The sequence below is a fragment of the Lithobates pipiens genome, unplaced genomic scaffold (genome assembly GCF_037356315.1).
Source record: "Lithobates pipiens isolate NorthernLeopardFrog02 unplaced genomic scaffold, aLitPip1_a1.2 Scaffold_10, whole genome shotgun sequence".
NCBI lineage: Eukaryota > Metazoa > Chordata > Amphibia > Anura > Ranidae > Lithobates > Lithobates pipiens.
Genome location: NW_027507686.1, coordinates 22,340,622 through 22,366,000, shown reverse-complemented (window position 1 = coordinate 22,366,000; position 25,379 = coordinate 22,340,622). Strand labels below are relative to the sequence as shown.

The window sequence follows — 25,379 nt, the reverse complement described above, 5'->3', positions numbered from 1 at the left end:
CAGGCAAATCACTGGACTGGAGCTCAAGAATTTTCCTTCATTGGTGAAAGGTGGAGCTTTTCTGAAATATGATACTGACATGACCTGTGAGCACCCTATTGCATTAGGGTGTGCACCCCAAAGCTCAAACGCACATGCCGTTCTCTGCAGACTCAGTTGAATGGGGCAGTGAATGAATTTGAAGTGCTCTGTGCTGAGTGGCTTCCTGTTCATTCACAAACTGAAGCATAGGAAACACAGTTTTTTGCTGGACATAAAGTTCACAGAGGCACTTTAAGTATGTTTTAATTAATTCCTCGATTAATCGATTCAATTTTTTTGATGAATCAAAATTCTTTTGATCAGTACTCATCTCTCTGCCGGCTTCCGGGTCTTCAGGGAGTTCCGTCGGAGATCTGGTGACGTCACAGACATCAACGTCACTGGATTCCTCTCCCCTTCCCTTCGGTAGCAGACGGAGGCACTTGGGGAAGGGGGGAGGAATCCAGTGACATTGATGCCCATGACGTCACAGTGACATCACTGGGGAGGAGTCCGGTGACGTTGAAATTCTGATTGAACCTAACACGTATGGGGGAGGAGCTACACATGACGTCACCCACCTCTGCCCTACGGAACTAACACAATTGGCGGCTTTACATGCTGTGTTTTTATCATCTTTATGTGAGTAGTTTGTGTTTGAACACAAAAATGAAATCTTATAATTAAGCGGTGAGCACTTAGATCTTTTCTTTCTACCCATGACCTGGCGTCCTTGCTGAGATCTAAGGAGACGTGAGAGAAGTTTATGGTCCATGTTAACCCTTTTGATACCCGCTTGCATGACCACCTGTTTGCACAGGGGTCCATGCCATAAGGTGAGAGTGATTAGTTAGACCGGAGGTGGAGGGATTGTCACGCTACTGTGGAAAAAAAATTACTTATGTCAGTGCTTCAGTTTGAATTTAAAATGTATTTGTGTGAACTGTGAAGTTAAGTCATGGATTGTGTAAACTAGTGTCGGGTGATTGTATATAGTGTATACCACATTTTCCACTGACTAATGCAGAGTTGCAATGCAAGGAGATCAGCTAAAAGTAGTTGGATCTGTATGTGCGCTATAATTAATCGAAATTAGCCGATTAATCGATTTTAAAAAATCAATTAATCGAACACGAAAATTTTAATCAGTAACAGCCCTAATATATATATAAATCACTTTCTATTGCATTACAATCTGGTTAAGTAAAAACATAGCAGATGTTGTGACCTCTAAGAAGATTTTAGAATGAATTACTTCACAGTACAAGCAGCTAGAGAGGTTAGTGAATTACTTTTTTAAAATAATTTTTACTGCTTGTTTAGATTAAGTAAATACTTTAACCCTTTTCTGATGCCTCCTGGGGGCCCTTAAAGTAGGCTTTAATGCCCAGTCATCACACATATGCTACCACACCATGCTGCATGGTGGCATTTCTGATAATGCGACCACTGTGATTGGCTGTCACAGCAGTCACATGATGGGGAGCCCATCCCACCAATGCTTCCCATTGTAAATGGTGACAGCGAGCTGTTGGTGACAGCTTGGTCAGTGTGCTGGAAGCGGGTAGCGAGCTCACTCTCAGTACACAATAGCAGAACCCCGTGGATGCACCTATGTGGCAGGCAGGTGTTAAGGCCCACCCACTATATGTATGTGTTACACGATAAAACAAGTTAATGTCGATTCTCTAGGCACAGGTGCACTTTAAGACAATGCATGTGGCTTCCATCCAGTTTGGCTCTAGATGTGACATTACAGCTGCCCAAAGTTAGTAGCGTGTAATCCGTGACTGGGTAGGGGACCAGGACTGATGTGAACGGCTTGATGTTTCCTGTAAACTGCTAAAACGCATTCTAACTATATGTCTGTCTCTCCCTCTTGCAGGTAACATTATAGGCTCCGGTATCTTCATTTCCCCAAAGGGTGTCCTAGAACACAGCGGGTCTGTGGGCTTGGCGTTAATCATCTGGGTCCTCGGGGGCGGGGTCTCTGCCCTGGGCTCCATGTGCTATGCTGAACTTGGAGTCACAATTCCTAAATCTGGAGGTGATTATTCATATGTCACTGAGATTTTTGGTGGGTTAACAGGGTAAGTAATAGATAATCGGTATCTGTTGTTCTGAACATGCATTGCCTTCCTCTAGGGCTGGGTCTGTTTTGTCACTTTTATGGAACCAAGAATGGGCATTAGCTTATGGGCTGTGGATGCAGACAAGCCCTGCATTTGGAGGGGCTAGACACTTACTCTCTGATCTACAGGGAGCCAACTGTTAATTTTACTGTCTGAAAATGTCCTTATGTGTTACCCATGGCTCTTGCCATTAAATGGAACTTCTGATTGGTAGGGGCCCTATTCCCCCCCCCCCCCCCCCCACAACCACCACCCTTCCCATTCCTACATCACCTGTGGCTTAACTGTCCTGATAGAATAAGACAACATAAGAGTGCCAAAGATATAACATGAGTCTAGTAAATTTTTACTGAAGAATAACAGAAGGTCATAAAAAAAATAGCCAACACATTTTCAGGGTTCTCTGGTCCTTCATCAGGGCTTATAGTAAGCTGAGCTGGAAAAAACACATTATATCTGTGCTCGGACTAGTGTATCAGCAGGGCCACTCAGTCAAGCAGATATCATGTACTTATTCTTGCCCAGTTTATCACATATGCCCTGATCTTTAAAGGGAAACCAATGACCCCCCCCCCACCAAAACAAATTGGCTTATTTTTTGTTTTGTGACCTTCTGTCGTGTGCAATATTAGTGGACTTGCATTATAAGACTCGCATTATATCTTTGGCACCTTCATCCTTCTCATGCTCCTTAGATTACTTCAGGCACCCCCACCAGGGGGGTCCTGGGGTGAGGATACCCCAGACAGGGATCACCTGACCTCAGCTGAGGATACCCTGGAGGACAAAGGGAAAAAGAATGCCATGATTTCCAGAGACCTGCCTCTAAAATCTGGATTGAAGGTCTTGTCCCTCCCGGTTTGGCTCCAGCGCTCTATTAACACGTTGATTTACTGTACTGATGGAAGCAATTGTGTACCCAGAGCCCAGAGGAGCTTGCACTCTAATAATCCTAGCACATATGGCAGCCTCGTAAGTTTAGGGTAGGCTGCTAGGTAGATTCAGTTTGGCTCTGCTGTAATCAGTGAAGCGGGGGGGAGGGGTTGATTGGTTAGGGCTGCTCAGGTTTTCACAGGCTGCTGCTCTGCTACTTCCCCCTGTATTCTGGAGATTTCTAGAACAAAGTGGGAGGGAGGACAGAGACTATAACATGAATATTTATTGGACGTTGGCCAATCTCTATGGGGCTGTTCCCAGAAGTTGGGGAATAACCCATAAATAGTCTAAAGCCTGGGGGGCAGGGGAGTCTGCAGTATAGTGATTTAGGCAGCATTCCAGGGTTCAGCCCCCCCGAAAGAGACCCATGTTGAGGGGCCTTACCCTTCTGGGCAGTAGCCAGGGAAGAGAGCTGGTTGAAGACATCGAGGTCCCAGCTAGGCCTAGCTGGAGGGGGGCTAAACAAAGAGCATCCCAGGAATTCAAAGTGTCAGGAGAAAGCTTATGGGAGGAAAGCCGGGAAGGAAAATCTGGGAGAGATTCTAAGTTGTTCAGAGGCTAATTGAGTCTTCATCCCCCTCACGGGAAAGAGCCTGGTGGATGTCGGCGGAGGCATCAGATGATCCTGTGCTGCAACAGTGACCATGTGAAACTTCAGTCTCTGGTCTGGACAAATCACAGGCAGTAAGGAGATTCTGTGGGACTTTTCTTGGGAGAGTACAACCAGAAGTGGTGCAAGTACAGCCAAGCAGGGGTGAAATATCGTCAGGTGCTGTATATGTGCAGCTGGAGTTGTACAAGTTCTGTTCAAATTCAGTTTTAGGGTATCCCATGCTCCCTATCCTTATCCAAGTTCATTATTCCCCACAAAAAGAAACCTCTAGACTGATTCTTGAGCCAGCGAAAGACTGCTGTGTGCCTGGCTGTATGGGCACTAAGAGGAGGAGAGGTTGCTCTACACGTTTCCTGTAGGACCAGTTTGGGTGCAAACCAATAAATCCATACAAACAGGCCGAACACACAAACTTCATATAATATAGTGGGGTTCAGATCCGGCAGTGCAAGAAAATAAATGCTGGTAACCAAATGCTGGTAGCTACCAGACTGCCTGTCCATTTTTATTTTTTTCTATTGTCAATTTCTCATCACTTTCTGTCTCATCTATTTCTGTCCTCTGACAGGAAGTGAGAGGAAATCTCCCCAATAGGACACAGGAAGCTATGAAAACCTCACAAGGGCGCTAATCCTTTTTTTTTCACGCCATCTAAAATAAAATAAGTGTTGTAGAAGTCATGTCATTGTAACCTATACTGTATATGTTTCTTGTTTTATTTCTGTGTTCTGTTATTTTGTTATTAACATCTGCACCAGTAATAACCCTTCTCATGGTATGGTCTCGGGAATTTTCTTTAAAGCTGAACTCAAAGGAAAGTTCCCTTGCATTGGAGCTATAAAATGGATTCTTGAAAAGATTTCGGGAAGAATTGGCTAATATTCCTTATTGAAGGGATCATTAGAGAGGAAAAAAATACTCCTAAGCAGACGTGATCTCCATAGTGATCAGTAAATGAAAGATGGTGGAAATTTAAACTTTTTCAAAAACATTTGACCTTGACGCCACCCCACCCCCTCCCCCAGTTGCTGCATAATATGACGAGCAGCTTTAACCACTTGTCAACAGGGGAATTTTTTTTTAATTTTTAAATGTTAAAATCTGCATTATTTTTCTAGAAATTACTATACCCCCCCAAATAAAGTACCGTATATATTTCCTGAAAGCAGAGACTCAGTAGCATAAAATAGTGGAAGTTGCCATTTTTATGCCACACAATATTTGCACAGTTATTTATCAAACATGGTGAATTTTAGTGCAAACAAACAAAATTTTATACCCAATTTTTGGTAAAATATAAAAGGTTGGTTTTCGCCGAGTAAAAACTGTAGATTATTATATTATACACGATTTATATAGCGCCAACAGTTTACGCAGCGCTTTACAATGGATAGGGTGGGGGGGGGGCAACACAATTACAGTACAAAATAGATACCAAACATGTCAAGTATTAAAATTGTGAACGTCTTTGGAATTGCAAAACACTATGGTACCTGAAATTCTCCATAGGCAGTGCTTTTTATATAAGGTGTGATGGGGTGCTTTAAAAAAAAAAAAATATATATATATATATATACTGTATATATATAATTTATTTTATATCGTTCTTTTTTTTTTTTTTTTACACTTTTTAATTTTTTTTTTCTCTAGCTTTATTGCTATGACAAGGGGCTATCAAGCCCCCCTTGAGTGATAGCATAGGCAGGTGACTGGTCCTCTTTATGCAGACATTGGAGGGCCTTTTAGACTCCCCAGTGTCTGTGCTGCTCTCCAGTGCAGCTACTCAAGCACAGATCATGCTTGAATATCTGCATTGTTGACTACAGCTGAGGATTAACAGCTGTGACCCCAGAAGTGATGTAATACACATCTCTTCCGGGGTCAATAGTCACAGGAGGGATCTAGGAACAGTTGAGTTCCTCCTGCTCTTACCGGGCCAGCTGTTTCTTGCCTGGATCACATTTATCAGAAAGTCCTTCACTGACTCTTAAAGCAGGTATCAAGGTCACAGCTGCAGTGGTATGCGTGATTTACCACTTTACCTTGGTAGACAAGTGGATAACCACTAATAGGGAGGACTCAGGAGGTAGGAGGGGCTGAACCAAGCTTGACATTAGGAAAAGTCTAGATTGGCATATCATATCAACTGTTTTATTCTTGAATCTATTGATCATTTTGCCATGCCGTTTTCTTTGAAGAAGTCCAAGACAGGCTTCCTTTAAGGCAGGGGTGTCCAAACTGTGGCCCATAGGCTGCCTTTATCCTACTCTTGGGGCACTATTCCTCCCACTGACACCAATGATGGGGTATTTTTCCTCTCACTGACACCAGAGATGGCAAACTTATTCTCTCACTGACACCAATTATGGGGCACTATTCTTTCCACTGACACCAATTATGGGGTGCTGTCTATTCCCCCCCCACTGACACCAGTTATGGGGCACGATTCTTCCCACTGACACCAATGATGGGGTACCGTTCTGCCCACTGACACCAATGATGGAGCACTATTCTTCCCACTGACACCATCAATGGAGCACTATTCCTCCCACTGACACCATCAATGGGGCACTATTCCTCCCACTGACACCAATTATATAATTAAATTTTACCCCCACTGTTACCAACCTTGTGGCATTGTTTACTCCCACTGATAAAAGGGCATTTCTACTCCTGCTTGCCATCAGTTCGGTCCCCCTAAATTTTGAAGGGCAGTAAACTGGCCTTTTGTTTTGAAAGTTTGGAGACTTCTGCATTAAGGTATGCATTGTACCGTATCACTTAAGGCATGCTAAATGGTATGGGATATTATTAATAGGAAAGCCACTTTAGCATGCCTGAAAGGGTTATTAATTTCTTGGCATGTAGGCAAAAAAATATATATCTGATGCTGAGACCACTTTAAAGCTGAACTCCGGGGAAAAAAAGTTTACAGTTGGTCCCTTCCCTACTGCAATTGTTTTGCTTAGGTGGTTATGAATGAGGTGATATGCTTACCTTATTCCTCCCTTCCATGGCGGCCAGCGCTCTCCTCTACTGTCTGCTGCTCCCTGATTGTGGGTGGGTCTTTGGAGTCCTCTGCAGGCCCTACATCATACTGGATGACATCAGAGAGCTGCGACCACTTGGGTAACGAAGGGAAAAGGCTTCCAGGGAGAGGAAGGAGCCTGCATGAGTGAGGAATAAGTATATCACCTTATTCATCATCCGCTAGTCAAAATGAGCAGTTAACCTTGCAGCAGGAATGCAGACTTATTGCAAAGGGTAAATCTTTAATTTAGTTCAGCTTTAATAAGACACGCCCCTGAGGTACAGGTAACACCAACGGCTGGCCTATGCTAGACCAATCCTAAGTTCTGCGCCCCTCCCACTTATGAGCACACAAACCCCTGCGGGTCTTACTTGCTGTGAATGTTGTATATAGATCAGGATATTCTGCCTCCTGCCCTGACTCTCCTCCGTTGACTCTTGCAGGTTCCTGCTTCTATGGAGCGCCGTTCTTATTATGTACCCCACCAGCCTGGCAGTCATTGCACTGACATTCTCCAACTACGTCCTCCAGCCTGTGTTCCCGGACTGTATACCGCCGTATGACGCCACCAGGACCCTCTCATTGGTCTGTCTGTGTAAGTTTCACAGGTACATAGCTATAGGTAGGGGGCAGAAAAGAAAGAGATCCATTCAAAATGCTGATAGGCCATTGAAGAGATTCTACAGTCTAAGGGTTGGTCACATACAGTATATTGCAAGCTAAAAGATAGGGCCCATTTAAAACTTTCAGTCTGTACAACACACATTACATATATAGCCAAGTCCCGGAGCCCCCGAGGCCTAATGGTGACGTCCAGAGTTAAGGACAGCCGACATCCTTCAATGCAGAGTGGGTTACAGGGCATGATGGGTGTAATGCAAGATGAACAGGGGGGGCGCTAGACACTTTTTGAATGCAAAGAGATTTATTGTATCTTAAACAGAACTGTGGGAGAGAGGATTAGGGCCAGGACACCCGTAGGCCTCTTTCACACGGGGCGGATCAGTAATGATCCGCCCCGTGAAGATCCGCTTGCTCAGCGGGGATCGCTCCGTTGTCCCCGCTGAGCTGGCTGCGGACAGGGTGGTCTCCGCACACTGTGCAGGGACCGCCCTGTCAGCTCTCCGCTCTCCTCTATGGGGATTGGACGAGCACGGACCGTGTGTCCGTGTTCGTCCGATCCGCTCTGCAGACGGATAGAAAAATAGGATTTTCCTCCGTCTGCAGAATCGGACTGTTGTGGAGGCGGAGGAAATCGGGTGTCTGCGGATGCTCATCCGCAGACACCCGCTATCCCATAGGGATGAATGGATGTCCGTATTTCATCCGCAAACGGATGGATGAAATACGGACATATCATCCGCATGTGTGAAAGGGGCCTTAGTTAGATGCAATGTTAATTGGTACACTCCAAGACTTCTATAGGTAGACAGCTATACAGGTGAAGGCCTCCAGCTGGCCACTTCTGTATAGGTAGGACCGCTGTCCCCTATGGCAACAATCTTGTAGCTGTTACTAATGGCAAAAGTATTCAACTTTCTGCAACATGAACAGTTCTCTTTACCCCACAATCACTCACTGTGGCTCTTTTCATTCAACGAGTCCCCAGTCTCTCTCACTAGACTTTAGATCCACTAGCAACTGGATCCCCTGAGCTCTTTCACTAGCACTGAGTATCTTCCTCAAGAGTTCACCCCACTTCACTGCTGGGTCCATGGTTTGGCACTCACAGATACTCCTCAAGCTTCACCCCTACTGACACGTTAGGTCCCTGGCTTGACACTCCACAAGTGTCACCTCTGCTGTCCCGCCGGGTCCCTGACTTGGCACTAGCTGAAGCTATCCCACTTCTTCACCGCCCCTGGTTGGCGAGAAGTCTTCTCTGGTACTGTCCTCAGCTCACTCACTGTGGTCTTCGGTAGCAAGGTGGATGGTCCCTTTGTGGCGACAGCTTCCCCTCTACCTCCGACCATGACTGGTTCCCCGGCTGGCGGAATTGTTATTTCTGGTTGGACTACAAGCCCGTAGCCCCAAACCTTCACTACTTCTGGATAGGCTCTCAAGTAGCCTAGCAGCCAGATGTCCCAGGGATAGGCCTTAGGTTTCTGGCCTAGCAGCCTGGGGCAATACGACACACCTCCACCCAGACAGCCATCCAGGTGGCACAGAACCCCGATCACCTGACTCCACCCAAATAAATAATCTCTCCCAGCAGGCCAAGGGACCCAAGGAAATCACCGCCCATTGGCTGGGATACCCCATTCATTCCTAATCTGTCTTTGCAATGCCCTTGTCTTATCTAATGCCACCAGATACCCGGCCATCTAGTGACAGAAGAGAGAAGTGCAGCAATTCCAGAATTAGGGTGAAATCAAATGACCTACTATCAATTGGTCAAGGCAACTATCATTTGGCAAATACATTTAATAGCAGCCCTGCCTAAACATCAGGGTGCTACACATGTGTTGCGGTACCGTTCATTTTACATTGCAGAGCTTCACATTACAAAAAAAGTGTCACAGACACATCCTATGGTGTGTTGGCAGCACGTTAATTTCAGTATCCTGCCTTAAGATGACTGTAAATGATCAAAAACTAAAGTTAAAGGGCCCTCTAGGTACTGAATCAAAAAAGTGCAATTGTAAATTAACCCTATGTGTTGCTCCCAAATTAAAAAGGAGGGGGAGGAAAATAGGATGGGAGCTCTCAGTAAGTACGGAATCTATCTAACTCAAGATAAAAAAAAATGATTATGCTCAACCATCCCAAATTATTACCTATAAACACAACCCACTGTATATATTTGGAAAAAGGCTCTCCTGCCTAGTGTGGGCAGTTTCTGACAGGAATGCAGAGGGACTGGCAGGAACACCAGGGATTTCACACAAAGGAAGCAATACAAACAGAACAGGAGACTCTCTCATACAAATACATGGTACAGCAGAGGCACATATCAGGAATATGAAATGCTGGGGTAACAAACACTTTGATGCAATGCATGTCAACACGTAATGTGATGCTCATTAACACACCATAAAAATGTAAACGGACCCTGAAGGTTTTTGTGGGACTAATAACAGGGTTCAGTTAATGTAGATTGATATTTAGATTGATAATACATACTGTATATACAGTATGGTATATACATATTTATAAACCAATATGTGCTTGAAATCTTATGCTGCCGCACCTTAAAAATCCAGAATACTGGACCCAGGATAGTATGATTATAAAGAAAAGTGAGCTGTCTCTTTAAATATCCACAATGACACAGATACTCATACTAAACAATTTAGACAAAATATGTATTAGGAAAGTGAAAAAATATTTTATATTCTGTGCAGAATCAAAAACATATGGCGAAAAAAAAATGTAAATTAAAAATCTCAATTCGTAAACTGCTCTTACATTTAAATGCTAGATAAAAGTCCATAGAGTCCATCCAAGTGCTTTAGAAAGTGCTCAGTGCTTGCATATAAAGTGCTCCAGTGCTCAAAATGCTGCTCAAACAGTGAGGCCTCTTACCACACAGGATTGATCTCTAAAAATAGAGATCCCTTTTGCTTTGTTTCCCAAAAGAGAACCGACGCTCTCACTCTCCAATCCCAGAGGATGTCTATTATGGGGAAACGCATTGGGCGGAGCTAGAGCTGTGACGTCCTCACGCCTCGGGGTGCACCTGATGATCCCGCGGCCAAAGCGTGGATCAAAAGCATTTGGATGGGTGCTATGGACTTTTATCTAGCATTTTAAGAGCAGTTTATGAATTGAAAATTTTAATTTATCTATATTTTTTTCACCATATTAATTAAGAGTGTATTTCTTTGATTGTGCACAGGATCTGAAAATTTTTCACGGTTGTTCATTTTCTTGATATATAATTTGTCTAAATTGTTTAGTATGAGTATCTGTGACATTGTGTATTTTTAAAGAGACAGCGTACTTTTCTTTGTAATAATATACATCAGGGATATGCAATTAGTGGACCTCCAGGTGTTGCAGAACTGCAAGTCCCATGAGGCATAGCAAGACTCTGAAAGCCACAAGCATGAAACCCAGAGGCAGAGGCATGATGGGACTTGTAGTTTTGCAACAGCTGGAGGTCCACTAATTGCATATCCCTGATATACATATTTATACACCCCGATAATTATAAAAGTCACACCATGTAGAATCCGGTGTTGTCCCTCCTTAGGAATGTATTCTCATCGTTCCTGGGGTGAAAAGTAATTGAATTAGGCTTATGCCATAGTGCTAGCCCATGCCCGCCATCCAACAGTCTCTTTTTACTTGCAGTGCTGCTGACGTGGGTGAACAGCACCAGTGTCCGGTGGGCCACGAGGATTCAGGACATCTTCACAGCTGGGAAGCTCTTGGCCTTGGGTCTCATCATAGTTGTCGGCTTCATGCAAATATTTAACGGTACGGATTGTTTCATTATTGTTTCAGAATACAAAATAATAGTAATTAAAAGAAAAAAAAACCAACTCTCTTAAAATGATATCATGCAAAATTTATTTAACAGCGTCACAAAATTCCAACTTAAGAAAGTTCTGATGGAAGCTGCCGTTCCTCTCCTAGGAAATTGGAAGCTAGGCTGTTTGCAGATCTGGGAGCTAACAAACACATATTTCCTCCAGAGGGCACCGAGCCTGCTTCCAATGTCCAAGGCTTGCACACATGTCAATAACATAAGAGTTTTTTTTTTTATATGGCAGCAGACGTTCCAATATTGAGTCCTAGTGGAGGACTTTATGTGCCAGGTTCACCATCCAATCATGAAGGCCATAGGCTCCTAGGTAACATACTTTGCCCACAGGTTCTGCAGTCATGAAATTAACTCTCAATTCAATTGTTAAAAATAATACGTGGTGATCCTACCATGAAGGTCCTTATTCAGGCATCTCCTGTTATGAGGTGACAACCCTTTGTTCCTGCCTCCTAATTGTACTCCTGCGTTGCCACCCTGCCACACTACCTTCCAATGGAGACATCAATTGGATGTTTCAACACGTTATACAGGCCTGGTCCACCGTTGTCACTTTCGGGAACCTCACCCTGAGAAATGCCATGCAGCCATTGGTAGAGTGCATGTAGACATAACATGGCTGCAAAGAGGCTGCAGAAGACCAGTTAAAGAAGAGTTTAAAAAAAAGGCAAAAACATTATAGGTTTATCTCTACTTTATCTCTTCAGTATCTACTTAGTGAAACATCAATTTTGGGTGGACTGATCCATTAAATACATGAATAAAAAGCTGCTACAGAAAAAACTGACATGTATTATTGAGGCTGTTATATAATTTTGTTTTTTATTTTTCTTAACAGGTAACTATGAAGAGTTAAAACCTAGCAATGCGTTCAATTTTTGGATGACCCCCACGGTGGGGCAGTTGGCGCTGGCCTTCTTGCAAGGCTCATTTGCATTCAGCGGCTGGAACTTTCTGAATTATGTCACAGAAGAGCTGGTCGATCCCAGGAGGTACTTGTAGCCTAATCCTTATTGTTTTCTAGAGGGAGGAGATACACAGAGTGGACCTTCTTGAGAATCTATTGATCCCTTCAATCTATTGATTGTTTCCAGTGAAGGCTCCTGTTAATACCACATCATACAAAGACATTGTAGACCATTGTGTTCTTCCAACCTTGTGGTAACAGTTCGGGAAAGATCCTTTTCTGCTTCCCCATTACTTAGCACCAAGCCAGCTCCATAAAGATATGGTGTAGTCAGTTTCGTGTGGAGAAACTTGAGAGTGCTGCGCCCGACCCCACTGATCACCTTTGGGATGAATTGGAACTCCAATTGTGATCCAGGTCTTCAACATCCAACATACCTGACCCCACAAATGGGCACAAATTCCCACAAACACCATCCAAAAACTTATGGAAAGTCTTCCCTAAAGTGTGTTGTAGCAATTATATATTAATGGCTATGGGGGAACTCCAAATTGATAGACATTGGTGAAATTCCATATTAATTGTCATGGGGGGTGCCAACATATTAATGGCCATGGTGGAGAACTCCATGTTAATGGCCATGGGAGCAGGGGGACTGTATAATACTGCCCATGAGAGAACTCCATATTAATGGCCATGGGGGAGAACTGCATGGGGGAACTCCATTTTAATGTCCATTGTGGAGAAATCCATATTATTGGCCATGGGGGAGAACTCAATAGCAATGGCCATAGTGGAGACCTCCATATTAATAGCCATGGGAACAGGGGTTTTTCATAATAATGCCTATGGAATAACTCTATATTAATGGCCATGGAGGAGATCTCCATATTAATGGCCATGGGAGGACTCCATATTAACGTGGTTGTAAACCCATGGGAAAAAAAAAAAGCAACCTGCAAGGCAAAGGCATAATGAGCTAGTATGCATAGCATACTAGTTCATTATGAATAACTTACCTGAGAACGAAGCCCTCGAAGCGGTCCTCCGTCTTCATGTTCGCCGCTGCCATGTATCCCGGATTGACTTCCGGGTCTCGCTGCTCCGGTGCTGTGATTCGCCGGAGCCGCGATGACGTCACTCCCACGCATGCGCACGGGAGCCGACACGAACGGCATATCGCCGCGATCTGCGGCCTGCCCAGTGCGCCTGCGCGCCGCTGTCTACGGCGCATGCGCCGTAGACAGCGGTGGCTGTTTTTTTGTAAATATCTCCTAAACTGTTTAGGAGATATTTCTTGGACCTACAGGAAAGCCTTAATCTAGGCTTACATGTAGGTCAAAGTGATTTGTAAGGGTTTACAACCACTTTAATGACCATGGGTGGAACTCCATATTAATGGCCATGGGAGCAAGAGGGACTTCATGATAATGGCCAGGGGGGAACTCCATATTAATGGCAATGGTGGAACACCATATTAATGACCATGGGAGCAGTGGGACTTCATAACAATGTCAATGGGGGAAATCTATATAAATTGCCATGGGGGAGAACTCCATATTAATGGCCATGGAGGAAACTCAATATTAATGGTCATGGCGGAGAACTCCATATTAATGGCCATGGTGGAGAACTCCATATTAATGGCCATGGTGGAGAACTCCATATTAATGGCCATGGTGGAGAACTCCATATTAATGGTCATGTGGTAGAACTCCATATTAATAGCCATGGGGTAGAACTCCATATTAATGGCCATGGGGTAAAACGCCATATTAATGGCTATGGGGTAGAACTCCATATTAATGCCCATGGTGGAGAACTCCATATTAATGGCCATGGGAGAGAACTCCATATTAATGGCCATGGGAACCAAGGGACTTTATAATGGGGGAGAACACCATATTAATGGGCATGGGAAGAACTCCATATTAATGGCCATGGGAGCAGGGGGACTTCATAATAATGTCCATGAGGGAAGTCCAAATTTATGGCCATGGGGGAGAACTCCTCATTAATGGCCATGAGGGAGAACTCCTCATTAATGGCCATGAGGGAGAACTCCATATTAATGGCCATGTGGTAGAACTCTATATTAATAGCCAAGGGGTAGAACTCTATATTAATGGCCATGGGGTAGAACTCAATATTAATGGCTATGGGGTAGAACTGCATATTAATGCCCATGGTGGAGAACTCCATATTAATGGCCATGGGAGAGAGCTGCATATTAATGGCCATGGGAACCAAGGGACTTTATAATGGGGGAGAACACCATATTAATGGGCATTGGAAGAACTCCATATTAATGGCCATGGGAGCAGGGGGACTTCATAATAATGTCCATGAGGGAAGTCCAAATTTATTTATTCATTAATGGCCATGGGTGAGAACTCCATACTAAAGGGGGGGGGGGACTCCATATTAATCATATTAATGAATATCAATGAGTATAGGAGGAGGGGCAACTCCATATTTATGGGCATGGTTTTGGAATAGGATATCCAACAAGCTCATAGTGGTGTGATGGTCAGGTGTCCACAAACTGTTGGGAAAATAATGCATTTTGGGTTAAACATGTCAAGGGCCACCCAAACTAAAGCTGGGTCTGCCAAAAAACAGGAACAAGTGACCCCTTGTTTTTATTTAGGTGTTTATTTGTTTTTGTGTGTATTACAATAGTTTCCCCTTCTTGTCTCGCTTCCACATGTCTTGTATTTTGCTTTTTATTATTTTTTTTGTTTTGTTTTATGCTTTTACTGAACAAACCGTTTTAAAAAAATGTATTATTGATTACCCCATACACACTAACAAAGAAGAATTTATGAAAGCAATTTCAGTCCAGGAGAGGAGCCTGTACAATGGTGCAAGACTGAAGGGAAGGCGGGGGGGTCAGCTTGCAAGGCTGGGGTCCTGGGTTTAGATTGTGAGCCTTGATGACTCTCTAAGCACTATACACATTGTTTCTTTCTTCCAGAAATCTACCTCGTGCCATATTTATCTCCATTCCTCTGGTTACCTTCGTCTACACATTTACCAACATCGCTTACTTCACGGCTATGACGCCGGAGGAGCTCATGTCATCCAATGCCGTTGCTGTTGTAAGTAACCCCCCCATCTATCCTCCCCCATTCAGGCACCAATTATAGTGGGTCTTGGTTATCAAAGCACCAGTAGATAGAACTGTCTGTGCTACCCTTAACAACCTCCCGGTATACAAAACGAAAAGGAAACCAAAAGGGTCCCAAAGCAATTCTTCAAAGAAGAACCGGCAATTGAGTACAAAGGTTATAAAAAGTATTTATTACGAAATTCACATTGCACTTATCAAAAAATAGAACATAACTCCACCATAATACCTAAAAGTAGACAACGTTGTCTAAAAACTCAGATGACCACCACATTCAGACATAAACCCCTCTGAATGTGGTGGCCATCTGAGTTTCTAGACAACGTTGTCTAATTTTAGGTATTATGGTGGAGGTATGTTCTATTTTTTGATTAGTATAATATGAATTTCATAATAAATACTTTTTATAAACCTTGTACTCAATTGCCGATTCCTCTTTGAAGAATTGCTTTGGTACCCTTCTTGTTTCCTTTTCTTTTTGTATGCATAGTCAATTCAGCGGAACACTCCTCAGACTTTCCATCTAGGACTGCTCTGTGGTGCAGGCATTGTGGGAGGTGCCTTAAGGAATTACTACTGAAATGTGTCCTCCTGGCCCCAATTACCAATTAATAGAGGTTGAGCTTTTGTGTCATTTTTATCCTCCTTTCTTTCTAGTGTAACCTCCCGGTATAGCGTGGGAGGATGTGGGTATGAACAGTTGATTTGTGCCCACAAGGAGATGGGAAGAGCAGAACGTGCAGAAATGCGGTGGTTTCTTTCCGATTTATGGCGCTGGGTTGTTGGGTGTGTGTGTATGGGTTTGGTGCATTATGGTAGAGGTTGACACCACCCTGCAGAGTCTGCCATTCTGCACCATGTGCAACCCCCCCCCCCCCAGAGATTGCTTGTTAGGTTATACAGTAAATGAGCATCAAACTGCCTGTTTTTCCCTCTCTTCAAAGCCATTCAAATATGGCCCCCTGAGCCTGAAACATGTTAGGATTTCAGCTCTGGGCGTTGTAGTACAGCCAATTTTGGGGAAGTGAATATAAAGCTAATAACGCTAGTATAAAAGCATTCTAGAAACTTGCAGTGCTTATAAAATGCTACTGCTTTCTTAGGCTGGATTCACACCTAGGCATTTTTAGTGCTTTTTGTATTTTTGCAGATTTGCACTACATAACGTGTTCCATAGGAGCCCATGTTAAATAGACTGTAGTGCAAATCTGCAAAATGCAAAAAGCACTAAAACTGCATAGGTGTGAATCCAGCCTTAGACATACATAGGTACAGTGAGCCAATCTAATCCCAAATGAACTGTCAGTTGAAAGCAGCTAAATAAGAGTCCAGATGCATCAAAACAAAATGTGTGCAAAGTATTCTTAATTATACTTATATAGAAAGCAGCCACAGCTTGAGTAGAAAAGCCTGTCCCCTGCCAGCATGCTGCAGAGAAAGGCCCTTGCTCTCTGGAAGCAGTGGTCACTCTGCAGACGTCTGGTGTGCCTCCTGCTGAGTCAGACTTATAACTCTGCAATCGGCAAAGCTCATGCTCTCTGATTGGTTAGCTCTAGCTGTGGCTCAGCAAGTGGGGGATCTTTGCAGGGAGACAACTGCTTCCCCACAGAGAGTGTAGGTCCTTCTCTGCAGGGACAGGCTTGAGGCTGCTTTCTAAAGAAAACTGTAAAGCCCCATACACACTATCAGTTTTTCTGCTGAGTTTTTCCTTCAGGTTTACAAAAACCATGTAGCATAGTTGCCAACATTGTAAAAAACAAAATACAGGACACTTTTTTGGCAGTAGGCAAATCTGTGGGAGCCATGAGCGCGTCACTACCCACGTTGCCTGCCACCAGATGCCATCAGGTGCCCCCAGCAGAGTCCCTCCTTACATCAGGTGCCCCATCTAGGCAGCCTTCCTCACATCTGTGTCTCCATCAGCGGAGCCCCTCCTTACATCTGGTGTCCCCATCAGTCCTCCTTACATCTGGTGTCCCCATCAGTTCTCAACATCTGGTGCCCCTCTGACATCCAGACTGTCCCCCTCTGACATCCTCCAGACTGAGACTGGCCCCCTCTGACATCCTCCAGACTGAGACTGGCCCCCTCTGTCATCCTCCAGACTGAGACTGGCCCCCTCTTACATCCTCCAGACTGAGACACTGGCCCCCTCTGACATCCTCCAGACTGAGACACTGGCCCCCGATAGATCCTCCAGACTGAGACACTGGCCCCCTCTGACATCCTACAGACTGAGACACTGGCCCCCTCTGACATCCTACCAACTGAGACACTGGCCCCCTCTTACATCCTCCAGACTGAGACACTGGCCCCCTCTTACATCCTCCAGACTGAGACACTGGCCCCCTCTGACATCCTCCAGACTGAGACACTGGCCCCCTCTGACATCCTCCAGCCTGAGACACTGGCCCCCTCTGACATCCTCCAGACTGAGACACTGGCCCCCTTTGACATCCTCCAGCCTGAGACACTGGCCCCCTCTGACATCCTCCAGACTGAGACACTGGCCCCCTCTGACATCCTCCAGACTGAGACACTGGCCCCCTTTGACATCCTCCAGACTGAGACACTGGCCCCCTTTGACATCCTCCAGCCTGAGACTGGCCCCGGCAGATCCTCCAGACTGAGACTGGCCCCCTCTGACATCCTCCAGACCGAGACTGGCCCCCGACAGATCCTCCAGACGCCGTCGTTGCCGCGCCTTTCAGTTTGAACTGCGGTGCCGCCCACCTTCCATAGACACTGTCAGCGGGGGTGGGCGGCGCCGCAGCATCTCTATTGCAGACCATTGCTTCTGGTCTTCTTTAAAATGGCGGCCGACGGAGACATTGTCTCTGCCAGCCACGGACCTCTAGCGGCGGTGAAATTAATGGGACAAACCGAATTTCCTGGGACATTTCCCGGGACAAAATTAATTTGAGACAAGGGTCCTAATCCCGGGAATGTCCCAGGAAATTCGGGACAGTTGGCAACTATGATGTAGTGCAAGGGCCTGCCTAATTGTATACAAATTGAAACTCCTAAGGTTTGACCTCATATTTAATGGTTTTGGTAAATCTGAAGGAAAAACTCGGCGGAAAAACTGATAGTGTGTATGTGGCTTAAGATTGTGCACACCTTTTTGTTTTCGTTCACACGGAATGGATTTAGCCAATTTAAAAGTAAAGTTCAGTTGGTAGCTCTGCACTCTGCTGGTAATGGGGACAGTTGACGAAGATTTAGGTAAGTGATATCTACACAATGGTGGTCAGATCAGTCAATAATGAGTTTAGTTGGGTTATAGCGCTGCACGTCCTGCTCTTTGCCTGATTGATTACAGGGTCCATCTGCCCAAAAGTGATATTCTAGTTGGCCGGAGTCAGCCCCAACTTCTGATTCTTCTCTTGCCTACCCAGAGTATTGGGTGTCACCCACCTTTAGGTGTTCCTGTTATACTGTTTGAAATATAAATTTATCAAAAAATCCAGCGCTGGAATGCTGAGAACTCCTCATACAGGGCACAGCAGGTGTACAGACCTGGGAACTCAGCACAGGGATGGTGGGAACCCCTCATAATTGGCACAGCAGGTGTAGAGACCCAGGAACTCAGCACAGGGATGGTGGGAACTCCTCATAATTGGCACAGCAGGTGTAGAGACCCAGGAACTTGGCACAGGGAAGGTGGGAACACCTCATAATTGGCACAGCAGGTGTAGAGACCCAGGAACTTGGCACAGGGAAGGTGGGAACACCTCATAATGGGCACAGCAGATGTACAGACCCAGGAACTCAGCACAGGGATGGTGGGAATCCTTCATAATGGGCACATCAAGTAAACAGACCCCGGGACTCAGCACAGAGATGGTGGGAACCCCTCATAATGGGCACATCAGGTGGTACAGACCCAGGAACTCAGCACAGGGAAGGTGGGAACCCCTCATAATGGGCACAGCAGGTGAACAGACCTGAGAACCCAGCACAGGGATCGTGGGAACCTCTCATAATGGGCACATCAGGTGAACAGACCCAGGAACTCAGCACAGAGATGGTGGGGACCCTCATAATGGGTACAGCAGGTGTTCAGACCCTGAAACTTAGCACAGATGTGGGAACCCCTCATAATGGGCAAATCAGGTGTACAGACCCAGGAACTTGGCACAGGGAAGATGGGAACCCCTCATAATGGGAACATCGGGTGTACAGACCTCACAGATAGAAGACACTCTCCAGCATCCAGCAAACACTGAATATCAGTTTTGGGCAGAGTGGCCCTTTAGACCCTGTAAGTGGGAGCCCCCCTGGATAAGCAGGCCCCTGTGTGAGCTGTGTGCATTGTATCTTTCTGCCAATATCTCAGCCTCTCCTCCTTCTGTTGCTTTAGACGTTTGGTGAAAAGCTTCTGGGCTATTTTTCCTGGATCATGCCAGTTTCAGTGGCACTGTCCACATTCGGAGGGATTAACGGATACCTCTTTACCTCATCCAGGTTCGAGGGAGTATGATCTAACCTCGTAGATGTAGCCTCTAACTCCCAACCAATCAATGGACTCTAACTACCATAACCGCTTCTGTTGTTGATTTCAGAGACGCAAATTGCGCTTTTCACACACACATCACAATCAGTCGGGGCTGTGTGTGTGACCAATCACAACCTTCATTAGACAATCGCTTCCCCCAACCGAAAACACACATATATACATATGGAGTATGATGAGGCCTTTAAGGGTCAGACAATGTTTTTATTGCTGTCTGCACCTTCCTGTCCTGGAGAACCTACATTCCCACATTTTATGTGTGGGTGTCACAGGAACAGGAAGTGCATAAAAATCTTCCTAACAGGGTCACAGTGAGAAATAATGACATGACAGAAATGTTAACTTTTCCTGCTCTATGCAAAACCATTAGGGCCCATTCACACATGTATGTTATGGCAACACGCATTTGCACATGTATGGTAATGCACTGATCACATATGTGTAATACAGCTCAATTCATAACAAACCACAACACATACACCAATGTGCAAAAGTTTTAGGCAGGTGTAAAGTAAAAATGATTTCATAAATATTTTAATTGTTTATTTATTGTCAATTTACAAAATGCAATGTGAGCAAACGAAAAAGAAAAATCTAAATCAAATCAATATTTGGTGTCACCACCCTTTGGCATCAAACCAGCATCAATTCTTCCACTTGCACACTTTGTACACTTGTACAAAGACAGGGATTTTGTAGGATTAGTGTCAGGTGTATGATTAACCAATTATACCAAGCAGGTGCTAATGATCATCAATTTCATACACAGTTATTACCAGAAACAGCTGTTTAGGAGGCTTAAAACTGGGTGAGGAACAGCCAAACTCTGCTACTAAGGTGAGGTTGAGGAAGACAGTTTAATGTCACAGGTCATACATCATGGCAAGACTGAGCACAGCAACAGGACACAAGGGAGTTGTACTGAATCAGCAAGGTCTCTCCCAGGCAAAGATTTCAAAGCAGACTGGGGGTTCAGGATGTGCTGTTCACGCTCTTTTGAAGAAACACAAAGAAACGGGCAACGTTGAGGACCATAGACACAGTGGTCAGCCAAGGAAAATGAACGCAGCAGATGAAAGACACATCATGATTACTTCCAGTGGCGACCCGTCCATTAGGGGTGCCCGAGCGCCGCCCCTCTATCCACGGTCGCCTATTCATGCTCTATCCACGTCCTCCACCCCCTATTCATTCTTTTAGGATGCCGGGGCACAGGAATTACAGTGGGTGTTTTTTTGAAGCACCTGAGTAGAGCTCTACTAGGCTTCTAAATAGGATGGGCTCACGGCTCAGAGCATTGCGCTACGAGCCCACCCAGGTGTTACAACAGCAAACGAAAATTCTCTATTATAACACTAATCCTCAATCTGGTCAATCAGAAGCAGGTCAGAGAGTTCCAATTGGCTGCCAAGGAGGAGGGAGGAAATGGAAGCCACCACTATGCCTGTGGAGAGCAGGGGAAGCCACCGCTGTTTGCCACCCCCCCCCCCCCCAAAACAAAATTACCACCGGCCACCACTGCTTACTTCCCTTCCACATCAGAAGATGTCCAGCAGTGGCATCAGCACAGAACTGGTGGAAACCAATGGAACCCAGGTACACCCATCTATTGCCCGGAGAAGTCTGGTGGAAACCATGAGGGACCCAGGTACACCCATCTACTGTCCAGAGAAGTCTGGTGGAAACCAATGGAACCCAGGTACACCCATCTATTGTCCAGAGAAGTCTGGTGGAAACCAATGGAACCCAGGTACACCCATCTATTGTCCAGAGAAGTCTGGTGGAAACCAATGGAACCCAGGTACACCCATCTACTGTCCAGAGAAGTCTGGTGGAAACCAGTGGGACCCAACTTTACAATTCCACTGTCTGAAGAAGTCTGGTGGAAACCAGTGGGACCCAACTTTACAATTCTACTGTCTGAAGAAGTCTGGTGGAAACCAGTGGGACCCAGGTACACCCATCTACTTTCTGGAGAACTCTGGCCAGAAGTGGTCTTCATGGAGGAAATGCCTCCAACCTGAAAACAAGGCTAAGCAACCTATGCATGGAAACATAGGAACTTGGGTGCAGAAAAATGGTAGCAGGTGCTCTGGACTGATGAGTCAAAATGTGAAATATTTGGCTGTAACGGGAGGCAGCTTGTTGATGAAGGGCTATAGAGTGGTACAACAATGAGTGTCTGCAGGCAACTATGAAGCATGGTGGAGGTTCTTGTAAGTTTGGGGTTGCATTTCTGCACATGAAGTTAGAGTTTTGGTCAGGATCAATGGTGTCCTCAATGCTGAAAAATACAGGCAGATACTTATTCATCAAGCCATACCATCAAGGAGGCGTGAGATTGCCCACACATGTATTCAGCAGCAGGACAACCACCCCAAGCATACAGCCAATGACATTAAAGAGGGAGTCCACCTAAAACAAAATAATTAAAAGCCAGCAGCTCCAAATACTGCAATTGCTTGGCTCTCAGCTGCTGCCGGCGCCATTTTCGGTGAGGGAATCAGGAAGTGAAGTGTTGGGGCTTCACTTCCTGGTTCCCTACTATGCATGCGCGAGTTGCTCAGCGGAAGAAGAGAGGTCTGCGCTGTCTCTGGGACCTGTGTGTGTCCCAGCAAAGAGCGCGGTGGGATGGGAAGAGGCATAGACTCCCGTGGGAGTCTATGACCGGAAGTGGGTGCAAACACCTGTCTTAGACAGGCATCTGCACCCCCCTGAAAGGTGTCACATGTGACACCGGAGGGGGGTTCCAAAAAGCGGAGGTTCAATTTTTGTGTGAACCTCCGCTTTAAGAACTATTTTCTCTATTATATTATATCTATGCTTACTCTCTGTACTTTCTCTATGTACCAAATAAAAATCGTTTGTAAACAAAAAAAAGAACTATTTTCTCTATAAAGAAGAACAAGGAGTTCTGGAAGTGATGGTTTGGCCCCCAAAGAGCCCTGATCTCCTCATCATGGAGTCTGTCTAGGATTGCATAAAGAGACAGAAGGATTTGAGGCAGCCGACATCCACAGAAGATCTGTGCTTAGTTCTCCAGGATGTTTGTAACAACCTACCTGCCAAGCTCCTTAAAAAAACTGTGCGCAAGTGTACCTAGAAGAGTTTATGCTGTTCTGAAGACAAAGGGCGGTCACACCAAATATTGATTTGATTTGGATTTCTCTTCTGTTCATTTACTTTCCATTTTGTTAATTGATAAAAATAAACTCATAACATTTCTATTTCTGAAATCTTTCTTCGATGACAGCATTGGCATCACATCTGCCTGAAACGTTTGTACTGTGTGTGTGTGTATATATATATATATATATAATTTTTTGCACCCTTTATTTGCACTCTATATGGTATCCTATGATGTTGGGCACGCAGTACTCTCGTTCACTTTCTCTATTTCTTATGCTCATCAACTCCATCTAGTGGCCATAATGCATTATTTTCTTAAAATACTTTTATCAGGAAAATACCACATTATGGCCACCAGATGGAGCTGAGGATCATAGGAAATAAACATATTAGACATATTACAGGGAATATTTGTCACGGCTGTGCTAACGTTGATGCATTTGCATAGCACTTTGTTTTTTTTTTAAATAGACCCCTTGGCGCGCTTTTGCATTTCTTCCAGACCTGTGCAGTAATGCAGGGTGAGACTTTACCTCTGGGAAGAAGCTTCCTGTAATAAAGATCAGTCTGTTAACACCGCACACATGCATCCATGGGTAGGTGAGGTTTCTGTGCTGGGAGCGTACAATAAGCTGTAATAGTCATCTCCCAGTCTCTGGTAACGATTGGATGGAAGGACCAGCTGCCCATCATGTGACCACTGTGACATCCAATCAGAGAAGTCACGAGCTTGGCTAGTCCTTCCTATCCTCTGGGTGTGAAGACCCTGTTAAAAGAATGCCGGTGTCACGTCACATTCGGCTACCCATCAAATTTTGGTACCCGCTGGAGTGCGCACGCGCGCCGCCGCCATATGCGTTCCACCACAGGGCCCCTCACAGGCTCGCTTCACTCACCGTGCTTTGGGCACGGCCTCGCTTCGCTCTGCATAATTGTACTCTATCTCTGTGTCCACTTGGATGGTGGGGCTTGAACCTGAACTCAGGGGTGTGGCCACAAAATTCTGCGCAAGCGCAGAGCGCCACAGTGTTGGAAAGCATATGGCGATGTCGCGCATGCGCAGTCCAGCGGGTAGCCAAATGTGATGGGTCACCATATGTGACGAAACACCGGGCTGGGCAGGAAGGGGTTAAAGGGCACCTCCACACTTTTTGGTGAATTTTTTGGGGGTTTTTTGTAAGGCAGAAGGGAGGGAAAAATTTATCAGACAGCAATAAAAACCTGGCAAAGGCTTTAACCCTATCTCACTCCATCAAAAATTGTGCTGCCTTAAAAAAAGAAAATGCACACGCCTACAAGTGCGAGTCCTAGCGGCAACAGTGATTAATTCTGATACCAAGAGCGAGCGAACGAAAGACGTCCCGGGAATGGCCTTATACACACAGGCTGCATGAAAACGCTTCCTTTAAAGGGAACCTGTTATAACCTTAAACCGGAACGCCAAGCAGATCCAAAAGACGCAATTTAATGACTCTGTCCAGCTATACGCCCCTATATACCGTACTGTACATTCGTGTGAAAGACCCCTAAATGTATTAAGCAGTGTGAGTATCTGAAGATCTGATATGAATTTTTTTGCAGTCCCTGTAAAACAGAGCTCAGACTGGGAGAGGGAGAAGCAGCACAAGAAGTCAGTGAGTTGAAGTGCTAAGAAGACGCATGCTGATAGGAGGAGAAAGCAGAGTGACAGAGATGAGCTCATCACTTGTGCTGCTTCTTCTTCTTTCATTGCCTAGTCACAGGCGTGGGGTGGGACAGCCCTGGGCTCAGAGAAAGTGAGTTAAAGCCTTCTTCGCCCCCTGTTTGAAGAGAAGTTTAAAATTCAGGGGACAGCTGCTGCGATCCAACCGGAAATGGGAGCAGGTATCTGTCAAAACCAGGTATCTGCTCCCCCCCCCCCAAAAAAAAGTGTGCCACAAATAGAAGAGGAGGGGGGAGGAGGGCATAAAGTGGAACTTCCCTTTTAGGGTTAAGTTTGGCTTTAAATGTTTCTGGCTGACTGAGGACATCTAGTGGCAGAAAATAGTACTGCGGGGAGGAATCTCCAGATTGAGGTTGGGTTCGCACCATTGCGAATTGGATGTCGATTTTTCCGCATCCAATTCGCAATAACAGGAGATTTTGATTGGCTCTCTATGGAGCCGGTTCACACATCTCCGCTGTGGCTCCAGTGCAAATTTGCACAGACGTCCTGTGCGTCTTTTGGTCTGTTTCAGGTCCGAATTCAGGCCCATAGCAGTCACGCGGTTTGCTGCGGCTCTTCAGTGCGAGATAGGAGGCGGGGCTCAGAGACAAGGATAGGACAGGTTCACTTTAAACTGACGGACAGCATGGCAGATAAAGACCTTTTCAGTGTTACTACACTTAACTACACTGGACTTAAAGAAGTGCAGAAAGAAAACTTTTTTAATTTTGGATGGAGTAAGGGAGGGGTATAACCCCTCTCAGGGTTTTTTTTTTTTTTTTGCCACCTGT

General features: G+C 45.2%; 1 protein-coding gene across 1 annotated transcript in view; it reads left to right on the top strand.

Annotated features, from left to right (window-relative positions):
* SLC7A10 (solute carrier family 7 member 10) overlaps nt 1–25,379 on the top strand; it is an 83,844-nt gene that overhangs the window by 43,307 nt on the left and 15,158 nt on the right. Inside the window, exons 2-7 of the mRNA XM_077452722.1 lie at nt 1,907–2,111; nt 7,177–7,328; nt 11,030–11,155; nt 12,061–12,214; nt 15,107–15,230; nt 19,623–19,726. Of these exons, the coding sequence (XP_077308848.1) occupies nt 1,907–2,111; nt 7,177–7,328; nt 11,030–11,155; nt 12,061–12,214; nt 15,107–15,230; nt 19,623–19,726 (865 nt within the window). The remainder of the gene's footprint in view (nt 1–1,906; nt 2,112–7,176; nt 7,329–11,029; nt 11,156–12,060; nt 12,215–15,106; nt 15,231–19,622; nt 19,727–25,379) is intronic.